The sequence below is a fragment of the Lemur catta genome, chromosome 6 (genome assembly GCF_020740605.2).
Source record: "Lemur catta isolate mLemCat1 chromosome 6, mLemCat1.pri, whole genome shotgun sequence".
Classification (NCBI taxonomy): Eukaryota; Metazoa; Chordata; class Mammalia; order Primates; family Lemuridae; genus Lemur; species Lemur catta.
Window position 1 is genome coordinate 45,263,814 of NC_059133.1, and position 13,341 is coordinate 45,277,154.

At 34.2% G+C, this 13,341-nt stretch overlaps 1 protein-coding gene across 2 annotated transcripts in view; it reads right to left on the bottom strand.

Moving 5' to 3' along the window:
• Nucleotides 1-969: 969 nt before the first annotated feature.
• The window catches only part of CAND1 (cullin associated and neddylation dissociated 1), a 41,808-nt gene continuing 29,436 nt past the window's right edge, over nt 970-13,341 (bottom strand). For both annotated transcript variants that reach the window (XM_045553415.1, XM_045553416.1), the window contains exons 10-15: nt 11,555-13,048; nt 10,675-10,770; nt 8,109-8,278; nt 7,859-8,023; nt 6,030-6,137; nt 970-5,342 (exon numbers count right to left, since the gene is read on the bottom strand). In XM_045553415.1, coding sequence (XP_045409371.1) covers nt 5,118-5,342; nt 6,030-6,137; nt 7,859-8,023; nt 8,109-8,278; nt 10,675-10,770; nt 11,555-13,048 — 2,258 coding nt within the window. In that variant the 3' untranslated portion in view covers nt 970-5,117. The remainder of the gene's footprint in view (nt 5,343-6,029; nt 6,138-7,858; nt 8,024-8,108; nt 8,279-10,674; nt 10,771-11,554; nt 13,049-13,341) is intronic.

Sequence of the window (13,341 nt, forward strand, 5' to 3'; positions counted from 1 at the left end):
TAAAAGGTTATTAACATCTTTGCTTATGCCATTTCTCTTAAATGGGACTGACATGGTTCAATGGTCTTGTTTCAAATTCGCAATTTGTGGTAGTTTTTCTGCCACCATTAAGAGTCTTTAAAATCTCACATGTGGGTATCAAGATTGATACAGAAGCATTTTATTGTCTCTAATCCCTAACTAATCCTAAACAAATAGCAAAAATCTGCTATAGTCAGTTTAACAGTTGTTTTCAAATATATGTTTTGGATTATACAAAATATCACAGTTAAACTAGAAATTCCCATACTGGGAAACAAGTTGTTAGTTCAAGGAAATAAATTAATGGACAAACTGTTCTCATGAAGACAATATGTTAATTTTGAAAATCCATTTACTCAGCCTTCTTTAGTAGAATTCAAGTAAAATACACTAGTTGCTCATGGCTACTGTTCCTACACTTGTATGTAGTGCATCAATTTTAAATCAAAGTGCCTCATACTCCAGTGGCCCCTTTATACTCATATTTCTATTAAGTATGCAAAATGCATTTTACAGTCAGAGAAAAACACATTAGAGAATTTACTAAAGACCATCCATTTAAATCAGTGGAGGTAATACATAGAGCAGAAACCTACTTTAACTAAATTGTGATAGTTCTAATAGGAAGATGAAAAACTGACACTTAAGTCTGAAAACTTGTCTATGTAAAGTTCCTGGGGGTACAGGGAGGAATTTGGTAATGTCTGGAGACAATGTTGGTTGTCACAACCAGGAAGGGGTGGTGACACTACTAGCATCTAGTAGGTAGAAACCAGATGTTGCTAATACCTTACAATGCATTATGTTAGCCTCCCACGACAAAAAATTATCCAGTTCAAAATGTCAATAGTGCCAAGGTCTATCTAAGATCTTAATCTAAAGTAATGAACATGAATGTTTCTACTAAAGTGTAAATTCTGGAGGAAAACATGGATTTTATTTCTGGAATAAGGAATCAGGAGTTTATTTCCAGACCTCTTGGGAAAGCCTAATTCAGTTCATGTATGGTAATGACTGCAAGCAAATACACATTTGTGTGTCTCTGAAAAACCACTACACTAGGATTACAGTAAGCTACCATCACACACATTTAGCTGCCTTTACCTAAGTAAGCAGTTGGGTTTTTATCTAGTTTAAAACGGAAATATCCGTCAAACAAGTAAAATAGCTTTTCAGAGTATTAGGCTTATTACAGACTATTAAAACATGGGGCTATTATGGTATCGTACAAATAATCAGTTTTGAGGTACAACTGTTAATAGGCTTTTTTGTGAGAACATTCTAGAGTAAAATCACTCAATATGCATTAACCATTAGTTACTGACAAAGGCTAAATACACTAATTCTAATACTCCCTAATCTGGAAAGACTTTTGTTTCAAATAAGCTCTCTCTCTTCTAAGACCTCAGCAAAACAAACTTGCCAAAATCATCACCGATATTGAGATGAAAATTAAAAGGTATGAAGAGGCCAGGGAATTAAGACTCCACAAACAGAAATAGGTATTTCTGTCTACTGAAAATCATTCTGAAATCTAACACACTGGCATTACAAGATCCAACAAAGTAAAACTATGCACTACCCATCGAGGTAGTTTTGATTTAAGTTGGCTTTTTTAACATCCTATGAAAAACAATTCCCATTTTTGATTCAGAGCTAACTTTCTAAGTTACAAAGAACAAAAATATATTACTAAAAGATCATGCCCTAAACTACAACACAGGTGTTTACAAAATCTTTTCCAGTATTACTACGAAAACAAGCAACTTATTATATTGGAAAAGGAAAATATACAATTTCATTTTGCATTTCCATAAGACTTATCTGGTGAGCTTTTGATAGCTTGTGGCCAAATACTACTGTGTTCCATTTTTGCAACCAAAAGTATCAAAGGAATTTTATTCAACTGGAAAAATCAGTTAGAACCAGAATCTTTTTCTAAACACTTTATGAACTGTTACTATATTGTCCATTTTCTATTCCATAGAAGATTAAATAAGATTTCAAAAACAGATGAATCTGGGTGGCAGTGGTTTGAAAATTAGGATTCAATTTAAAATAGAACCAGAATCTAAAATTCACTTACTGAAATTTTTAAGCTGTTTAATTTCAAAACACTTACTAAGCATATTATATCTAGAGATTGACAATTAATTTTAACAATTTAGATTTTTAGCAAAATTTAATGTGGGCAGAAAATGTTCCTTCAGTTACAAAGTATTACTACATACTTTGTCATGTGACTAAATACAGCTTACAAAGCTTATGACAATTGAATTTTTAATGGCTGAGAATTTTGTACATCCTCATTTTCAACTTCAATCATGAATATATAATCATATTCATATGTCTGAGACTGAGCTATACATAAAGACACCAAAACATCCCCTAGAACTGGTTAATTAGATATGCCCCTATATTATTTCTTCACTATTTACCCCAAGAAAAGTATAAAGAAAAAACACTATTTACTTGACTATGGTCACATAAAAATTATGTAAATACTCACACATTTGATGAAATCATCATACTCCTACCTTTTAAAAATACTAATTCCTAATGGTTAAGCAGCTTTCAGATAACATTAATAAAATACATGACCATCATTTTTAAAAAAAATCATCATTCAGTGCTACTGATTTTATAAATAACCTTTTAGGTTAGGCCCCGGCATATCAAATTTCCTTTCTGCCTTAGTTTTTCATAAAATAACCTAATCTCAAAACTCAATCCATATTGAGCTTTCCTTTAAAAGAATCAGGTAGATCTAAACTAATTTAAATGTTCTCATGAAAATCAATAAACAGCTTGTTTTTGTATTATTAACTTTTAGATCTCCTGAGGAACCTACATGTGGAGAATTGCTAAACAGAACTTAATACTACCAGAAAGCAGCGTGAGTGGTAGGTAGGTCTGGACTTCACACCTTGCCACTTTCATTCCAGTATCTGGAATGTCCAGTATCTGGACATCACCTCTAGAAGTATGGAGTTAATCAGCATGACTCAGCATTTAAATTCCAAGCATTCCTCTTTGTTACTAATTTTGTTATGCATGTGTATATATGGGTATATAAACACTAAAACTATAAAAGAACAGTATCTATTTCTTTAGTACTAAAAGAATTTCAACTATGTTTGAAAAATGAGCTGGCTTGCAAGACTTAACAAAACAAAACATGCATCTTGGAAGTTAAAAAAAAACTAAAGAAAAATCCAACACAAGTATTTGGATTTAACTTTAGGCAATTAACTAAGAAGACATTCACACAACATATGCATGTCAGTCTCCTATTCAGTCCTAGAGCCTGCAGTATTGTAATTTATTGTGAAACCATGTAACCAAATACTTAAATATATCCACAACATCTATACCACGGTAATGCATAGTACATTATATACTGACATCTCAAAATAAACTTCTATTACAGTTTTTTGCAAATTATGGTATAAGATTATCACCTGCCACATTTTGAAATGGCACCAACTTCATGTAAAGTTCCACGTCAACGTACTAGTCAAAATCCTTATTATTAGCAATGTCTTCTGCATTATCTGAACATTTGGAATCAAGCTGCTAATCTAATAACCACAGTACGTTATCAATTAAAATCACTGCATATTTGGATGTTAAAGCAGGTTAAGTAATACAGCAGAAGTATTTCTAATTCACAGTTTCAAAAATAAAGGGTGCAGTTTTCAAAGATCTGATTGCTTAAAATTGGTCACTCAATTTAACAACTGCCTCCTTCAATACATGTAAACTATGTTTGCACAGCATTAGGAGATGTCTTTTATTTCAGAAGTTAGTTCTTACTGTTACAGGAGCACCACAAATTTGAAGGAAGAGGCTACAGTGTGAAATGAGCTCACTGAAGGATATGTTAAATAAAATTTTAAGATACTGCAAAAGCTTTGTTCTCCCAGCACAAATCCCTTAATCAGGAAAAGTAGTTAACACTTACCAAATACAGTGTGTAAATTAGATCTACAAGAGATGGGGAAAAAAATCTAACTCAACTAAAAGAAAATACTATTATTAGCTAACAAACCTGTGATAGCCCACTTCAGAACTTCCCTAAAGTATATTCAAAAGCATTACACAGTATTTGTATTCTTTGATAAGGAATGCAGACATCCAAAGGGAATGAAAAGAAAAATCTGTCTTTAAGAATTTCTATGTGGAACACACGCACACAAAGGGGTAACTGAGAAAAAATTAAACCAAGTACTTAAATATTCAAATTTTAAATGTGTAAGAAAATTTATAATAGAAAAAAGTGGCAAAATGTTCTTGTGACTTGATTTGCTGAAAACATCTGCAAATTCACACTGGCATTAAGAAAACCAAAGCTTCAAAAATTTACTCCTCTCTCTCTCTCTCCAGATGTGTTTTCTGTGCAAAAATAAATATCTGAAAATTGCACTAGGAATACTTATTTTAACTTTTGTATTATGAATAATCTGCACATGCTGCTTTACAGACAATACATATTTGTAAACTTGCTCATGCAAAATTAGTGTGCGAAACAGGGATATTGTTAATCCCACACTTAAAACATGATATCTTATTATCCTTTTATAAACTGCCAAACCCTCTGAAATGTAACAAATCTTATATGGATATTCTTGTCTGCCAGCTAAAAATCAATTATGTTGTTGAAACAAAAAGTTTTACGAAAAAGAAACATGGTTTTTGTCTTGCAGAATTTTTGATGTTTAAATGAGAAAATTTATAAAAGAAAGAAATTCATGGTCACAAAATTTTAACATTTTAATCCTAAACATTACAGGGTAAATAGATACTGGACCCTATCTCCATACTCCATAAATCCTAACTTTTAGTTTACATTTTAATTGTTGCCCTAACCACTAAAACATTAGTGGTTTTACAACCTCTGGATTATGGAAATACATATTCAGAAATAAATGCTACAAAAACAATGGAAGAAAGCCAAACAAACTGTCTCCATGAAGGAAAAAAAAAGTGGAACATACTGAAGCTTTAGACACTTCTCTTTCCATGTCTTATGATTAACCTGTCAATTCAGTGCATTGTATGGTCATATGTTAACGGTCCCTGTGTTGAACAAACATCTAACTAGTGTCCATTGATTCCAAGTTAGTGGATGATGAATCTTTCTGGATACTTTCAAAGATGGCAGCCAGCTCAGGGTTAGAACTGATCTGTGATTGGAATTCACTCATCAGTGGACTCTTCTCTGCTTCTGGAATGGTTAGCAGTGCTGCTACTGCTCTCATGGCAGATCGCTTTAATTCATCTTGCTTTTCAAATTCTTGCTTTACTGAGTTTGCCTTAACCTGTAACATGAAGTAAATTTAGATTACATGCTATAAAGACAGCTCCTATATGAACAAAATTTAAGCACACAGCAGTTCCAGGTAAATAAAGAGCAAAGTTTCTCTTGTAGGTTCATAAGGCATATTATATTCTAAGCACAGCGGTTTTTAAACTTCCATTTTAAGCAGTAGCTGTCTCCTTTTAAGGGAATATTTTACACAAAGCCCTGTTGTAAAAACAGAAAATCCAGACCCACATGGTTGAAACCACCAAGAAACTACTCCTCTAGCTATCCTATTCACTGTTCTTCAAACACACCACATAATGACATCTTCATGCCTTTATTCATGTGCAAAGCCTTATTTCACCTTCTTGGTCATTTCAAACGTCATCACCTTTATATGACTCCCTTTCCAATTAGAATTAAACATTTCTTTTGTGGCTTTGATTATATTTTATCCCATATCAGTATTTTAAAATATACAACATATTATTATAGCAATAAACAAAAACTTCTAAGAATAGAACATAGGATGTAACAGTGCTAAGTTTTATAAAACACCCATCCATATTCAATAGGTTACCTTTTAAAATCATCTGCTACATATGGTGCTAGGAAAAGTAAATGTAGAAAACTAGAGAAAAGAATCGACTCAGAATTCTGAAGACTTCAAGTCTGACCTAAGTCGATCCCCACCAATTCTTACCTTAGTCGTACATGTGGCACGTAATGGCTCAACAAGTCGGTCCAACCTCTGCAGTACTGCACTTGGACAAAGGGTGGAGAGTCTCACTAACATTAAAAATGTTAGCATCTATTAGGAAAAAAAAGACAAAATTTATACATTATTTTCCAAAAATAAAATTCTACATTCTGACACATTTTTTAAAAAGGAAGATGACTACCTAGGCATGTAAAATAAAACTTCTTTTTAATGTAATCTGCCATTCAGAATCACATAAATTTGTCTCAAACTTTATCTAAGGTAAGTGCTAGAGAGACTTCATCTATAATGTTGTTTTAGAATGCAGAACTAGAAAAGTGGCTTGCAATCTTGGCTACACATTAGAATTACCTGGGGAGCTTTAGAAACACCCATTCCTCAGCCCCATCCCCAGAGTTTTATTGAACCTATAAAGATAGCGCCATAGATTTATTATTTAAAAAGCTTATGTGCATTAGAATTGAAAATCCCTAAATTCGAAAATTACTGAAATGGAAGATAAGCATTGTAATATTTTAACATATTTTCCTTAAAAAAAAATTTGACCACTAATTCAGATTAATCAATACAAAACCAGTTAAACTGTAATTCTTTATCTCTTGGATTATAAACTCATAGAATTAGGCAAGCACATCCTGTTACTTTTGGGGGGACTCTCTTCATTGAACTGTGAGAGGATCAGGCCACTACCACACATGGAAGCATGAGTAGGAGAGTTCTGGTACTATGGCTGCTTGGCCCAAAGGCCCTAAATGGAGAGTAGATGAAAAAGACACAATGCATTTAATTTTTATTTTTCAAATCGCCCTTTTACTATTCACATTTAATATGGATCTGAACAAATAGGAAAATAAAAAACAGTTATAAGCAAAATTCATCCTCTAAACCTAAGAAGCAGTATGATTTCGCTCTGGTTGCTTCCACACAGATTGCTTTGTGTATATGAAAGCATTTCTTCCATGTTGTCATCTAACACAATTCTTGATATTAAACACAATATATTATATTGAAAAACAAAAGTTCCTCATTTAGGTAAATCATATTGTTGTCATTCAGAGTAGCCCTAAAGATAGCCCAAGGGAATTAATCGAGACAATGCCAGGAAACTAAGAAGACTCCCCACAGGTAGTAAGTACCTAAAGTTCAATGTTAAGACAGGCCAAAAAGGTCACAGATTTATACTTGAAGCAGCAAAATCTGTAGGGATTCTTCTTTTTTTTCTTTTTGAGACAGAGTCTGGCTTTCTTGCCCGCGCTAAAGCACGATCATAGCTAACTATATCCTTGAACTCCTGGGATGAAGCGACCCTCCTGCTTCAACCTCCTGAGTAGCTAGAGCTATAGGCCCATACCACCATGCCCAGGCAATTTTTTAAATTTTTTTTGTAGAGACGAGGTCTTGCTATTGTCCAGACTGGTCTCAAATTCTTGGCCTCAAGCAATCCTCCTACTTCGGCCTCCCAAGGTGCTATGATTACAGTCACGAGCCATCATGCCTGGCCTGGGATTCTTCTTCTGAGGGAAAAGATCTAGGGATTACTAAACTAAGCAAGCTGGCACAGAGCATTTCTTACTAATTTTGCATCTAATTTTACTTCCTTCTCCAAAAGAATTCTAGATCTTTCCTGTATGTCAAATGTTATACTGCCTCACCATTACTATTGCATATTATAGTTTATAACATATCTATTAAAATCCTGACAGACAACCCAATTTTTTCTGACACATACATGTGAGTAAATGACAAGGGTAGAAGTCACCATAGCAAAGTCGTCTTCTAAAATGTTGTACAAATAGGCACAAATATCTTACCTTAATATCGTAATGGTCCTTCAAACCATCTTCAACATGATTTAGAAATTCAAAGATATCTAGTCTATCAAGACAACTATCTAGAAGTGTGTACATACACTCAAAAGCTGCCTTTCTAATATCCAGACCATCATCAACTGTATGTTTAAATGGACCCATTTCTACCTGTTAAAACAAAAAAGAGTGTGTGGATATGTTATACTAAAAAGGCAAAGACAAACTTAGATAAAGTGTACTGTAACTAACTTACCTCTCTTATAAGCTCCTTTCTAACTTTTGTTTCATTGTAAAGATGTGGAAGAACAGTATCCAAAAGATCCCTTATTAATGAAGGCTTATTATGTGCTGCTGAATTGAATGTGACCAAGGCTACTCTTCTTACATTCAAATCTGGATCTTCTAACGTTTTTAGGAAATCACCTGAAAAATTGTAAAAAAAAAAAAAAAAGAAAGAAAGAAAGAAAGGAAAAAAAAGGGCAAAACAGTTATGGTAAGCTTAAAATATAATAATTATAATATATTTTTTCCTAAATTGATATACTTTATTATTGTTGATGTCACTGCTATTTTTTCAATAAAGGTCATGGAAGAACCTGATGAAATACTAAGTGAACCACAGTTTCTTCTCGCAGCAGGGCAACTATCATTTCTGAAGGTGAGTAGATTTCCAACTGATAACCTAACTCTCAGCACATATAATGCAGAGGTTATGGCAAGAGAGACCATAAAGTTCCCCAATATTATTTTATAAATACTTTATAAAGAGGTGGGTTTCACAGGGAAGTGACAGAGCCAGCAGTGAAAAAAAAGACAAATAACCTGTATGATTCTCCTTATAGTTTACTGAAAGCAACAAAAAAATTTTTAAACTAAGTTCAAAACAAGATGAACAAGGTGAGGATAGACCCACTGCTTAATAAAGATGGAATACCGTTAATAGGCATACGATTCATCAAATGACAAAGAGGTGTGTGCCTCCAAATGCCCTATTTTATTTCTATCTTCAAGAAGCACACTAATTCTTAAGAGTATAAAAAGAGGAAATGAACCTAATATAAACAGATTTTAAGTCTGCTTGTTCTTGCAAATGTGGGGAAGAAATTATAATGCAAAGACCTTTGGAGTCACACAGATGATTCAAACCATTCCAGCTGTCAAATGTATTGACTCTGGGCAAGTAGACAAGAGCCTCAGTTTCTCAGTCAATAAAATGAGGATTACCAAACTTTTACTGCTACTGAGCAGAATAAACAGCATGTATATTGTTGAACACAGTGTCTGGTACACACTAGGTATTCACACATAGGTATTATTCATCATTATATGATCTCAACTCTATCACTGGCAATCTTTTAAAATACACAGGGAAATAAAGAAGAGGTGACAGAAGCTCTAACATCAATTTGAAAAAACAGCAATCTAAACGTATGGGAGGAAAGCGTGATTTCAGACACCGCAGACTGGTAAACTGAATGTTGACACCAGGAAATTTCCATCACTGAGTACAAAAAAAAAGTTTAGGGGATAGCACTGTTTCAAAAACAATATAAATATACCAGACTAATCATCCCCACCTCCTATTGTTTGTATAGAATTACTGAACTGGTACATTAGAAGAGTAATTACAATAGAGTATGTATCTGCTTTGAGTAAAGCATCTAAAATATTGCTATTATGGACAAAATGGTGTCATGGACTAGGATCAGTGGTCCCCAATTCCTTGCTCTAGGAATTTCAAATTTTAAGGTGGTTCTGATGTTCAGATAGTCACAAATACTGAACTAGATCATGATTCAATTAGAATGATAACCACTTGATTGATAACTATACCAACAATGCATACTGACTGACTGTTGCCCACCTGAGAAGATGTCTCTAGGGATGTGGATCTTCTTCTGTCTTATCCTACGTAATACCAAAATGTGAATAAACACATAAAAGCAAAAAATGGATAGGGGAATAGAGGCAAATATTTTCTCATACAGATTTTCAATAATTTCTAGGTCCTAGCAATAGTGCCCATCTTTGCCTGTGTACCTACTTACTCTGAATTGGCAATCCCTTCTATAGTCGAAATTTTAAATTGTGTTTTTTTTCCTTTCTGGCACAATTGCAGAATGGCATGAAGCTACAAATCCTTCAATCTTCCCTGCTGCTACCTCCATTCTTCTGTTCTAAAGAAAGCATCAAACTGAGTTCTAAGTGTTTTTGGCTACTACCAACTCTAGGAAAACCAACGATAAAACAATAAAAACCAGGGAAGTTATAAAATCATAAATAATCCCAAAAGCTAATTTTTGTCACCACAGAAATACAGACAGGCCCAGTTTTTCCTGGGTATCTCCTCTTAGTTCTTCTGGGAATTGGCTCTACCCAACTTTAACTTTTGAATTCTAAGGTTTCCATCTCATATATGGAAGTCTCCACAGATTCCCTTGGGACCTGGAGGGTTATAAGCAATAATAAAAAACTGGGGCCCTAAAAGCTCAAGTGAGACTTGTTTATATCTGGGAAGAAACTGCGGACTAGTCAGACAGAGCTAACATTTTGCTTTATCCATTAAAGTTATCTTAGGTCATTCCAAAATTATGATTATCAAAATATGTGTAGCTGACTCTAAAGACATGTTGGTATATTTACTAATTTCAATTATTTGCAAAATCATCTCGTAACAATTTCAAACTAATAGATATCAATACAAGCAAATGTAATTTGCTAAAGTTATAAGATCATACTGAAATTAAGAGTTTCTTGATAATAATTTTATCTTCCCCCAAAATAGTTAATCAGTATGTTTTATCTTTGTTTCTACTTACCTATGCAGTTCTTTAATAGTGGATCAATAGGTTGTGGATGGTCAGAAATAGTAAACTTCACAGCTGTAACCACTGAACTTCGGGCATATGATGAGCCTAATTAAAAATAAATTGCAAGTCTATTGGTATGCAGTCCCCTGAAATCCGTGGACATCATTTTCAAACCACTTCAAATAATACCACTGTCTTCAATTCCTTAAAATTCTCTTTGGCCAAGAAGGATAGTTCTTGCGGCACTGATGATTCTAAAGGAGCAAAGTTTACTCACCTTATGAAACATAATCCCATTAGATTTCAAAAGAAATAGTTTCTTCTGGGAAGGAGAGGACATGAAGCAGCAGTGAAGGATCTAGCCCTCACAAAAAGGGAACTGGTTAAATCCATAATTAGCTTATAAAATCTTCAAGCTTTTTTATTAAGCAATTTCTAAGAATGAATGGCTATTACTACCTTCTACTCGTTCTAATATGGCTGACGTGCTAAATCTGCAAACTCTTCTAGGAGCTTTCATTTGAACTAAGTACTTTCACCAATTTTAGTATTATAATTAGTACTAGCAAGCTCTTCAGATTATATTAATTCAAGAGATAGGTCTTTTTTTAAGACATTTTAAGACACAGTAACATTAAAATGTAACCATCACAAGGAACTAGAATAGATTTATTTAAACCATTATCTAATTATGCTCCATCCTTCTAAACAACAATTTGTCATTTGAATGTTGTTCCATATTATAACAAAAGACAGTACTTTTTCATAATATACTTAGCTTTTACATGGAAGAAAATATAGTAGACATGGTTTAACTTCATTAAGCATCTTTTAAGGCAATCAACTGTCAATAAAATGTTCTTTTAAATAGAAAAATTTAGTTACCCACCTGATATCAAGTACCCCTTAAGCCGTGGAAGTAGAGTTTCTGGATCAATTAGAGTGAGTTTTCCTAGACATTCAGCAACAACATTTCTGGTTCCTTCTTCTGCACATTCACAGTGCTTTAGTAATAAGGCCCAGATGTTCTCAACATATGGTTTAAGGCCCACAACTGATGCAGAGCTAATAATTTCCTTCAAGGAATGAAGCAGAAGATACTGCCTTTTGGGTTGACTAGTTATTTCTTGTAAGACAAATGGCAGATATTCAGGAAGGTTGCCCACACTAATGCTGCCTAATGCATAGGATGCAGCTGATTTCACTTCTTCACTAGGAGACGAAAAAGCTTCTAATATTACAGATTTTAGTTCCAACTGCCCACTTAAATCAATATGATGCCCAACTTCTCCAAGAGAAAGTAGAGCTAAGAGACGAATGGAATCTGTAGACCTTGAGTTCTTGACATCTTGAATAAACTGACCTACTACAGCAGGTCCCTCTTTAGGGCATGCTCGAGTAAGGGCAGCTACACATTTGGCAATGGAATAATAAGACTGCTTATGAGTAAGAGCCATGTTCTGAGAGTAAACTGGACCAGTCAGCATGCGCAGCAAATCCATGTATCCTAGGTTATTTGTTCCAGTGACAACCAGAGCTTGGAAAAAGTCTAGCATGGCACTAAGAGCTCCCCCCTGCAATAAGGGTGATCTCACAAGTCCAATAAGTTCATTGAGAATGGATCCACTTATCTTGGAAAGGGAGGAGGGATACACTTTTGCCAAGGTAGTAAGAAAACTGATAGCCATCTGTGAAACATGCATATCACTTTCGCTGATAAGAGGTGGGAGCTCATCTAGAACTGCATCAATCATAGCAGCTGTCAAGCTGTCACTATAGTTTTTTATTAGAATATCTAGGGCAGAAAGAGTACCCAGCTTCAAAGCTCTCTGGTTTTTCCTGAGAAATGAAGCAAGAATAGGAACCCCTTCTCCCAGGACAGGCCTCAAATCTATCTTCAAAGGTGACCCAGCAATCAGTGTCAATGCCTTTACTGTAGTTAACCGTGTGATTTCATTCTTTAGTCTCTCCAAGAAAATCTGAAGAGTATTCGGCAAGTCAGAACCCAAATTATCTCCGAGGTTGCAGATAATCTGTCCCATACAGGAAATAGCCCTTTCCTTGACTTCTTGATCAATGTCAGCTGCTTTTAATCTCTTGATGGTACAGGCAAATAGATCTTTAATGTAAGGAGTTGCATCAAATGAGGAAGGCTGATCTAAAGGACGAATTACTTTGACAAGCTGCTGAGTAACAAGAAGTGCTTCAGATGTAATCTTGTAAAATGGGTCTCCAACGCAAGCCACCACTGGAGGAACCAAAGCCTGAACATGAGGATGGAAGACTTGAGGAGAGTGGTTACAAAGGATTACATATAGACATGACAAAGCATCGATCTTCAAATTTGATGAGCTTGATTTATCATTCAGTGAGAAAATGATTCCTAAAAAGCCAACCAAAAAAAACCCCAATCATTTCTGTGCAGTTTTGAGAAAGAAAAAAATTAAAAATCAATGCCTAAAATACTGCTAAAGTTCCCATTTCATCATATTATTTCTAAAGTAGCAGAAATTTCACAATCTATAATGAATATTAAAGCCAAATTTTTAAATTCAGGTGTTCAAGACGGTTAGATAAAAAAGTTAGTTTTATGCGCAAATTAAGTTGTCAGAAATTTCTCTTTTGAAGGAAACAATTATTTAAGCTTGTAAGTCTTAATAAAAACTCTCTAAGTCC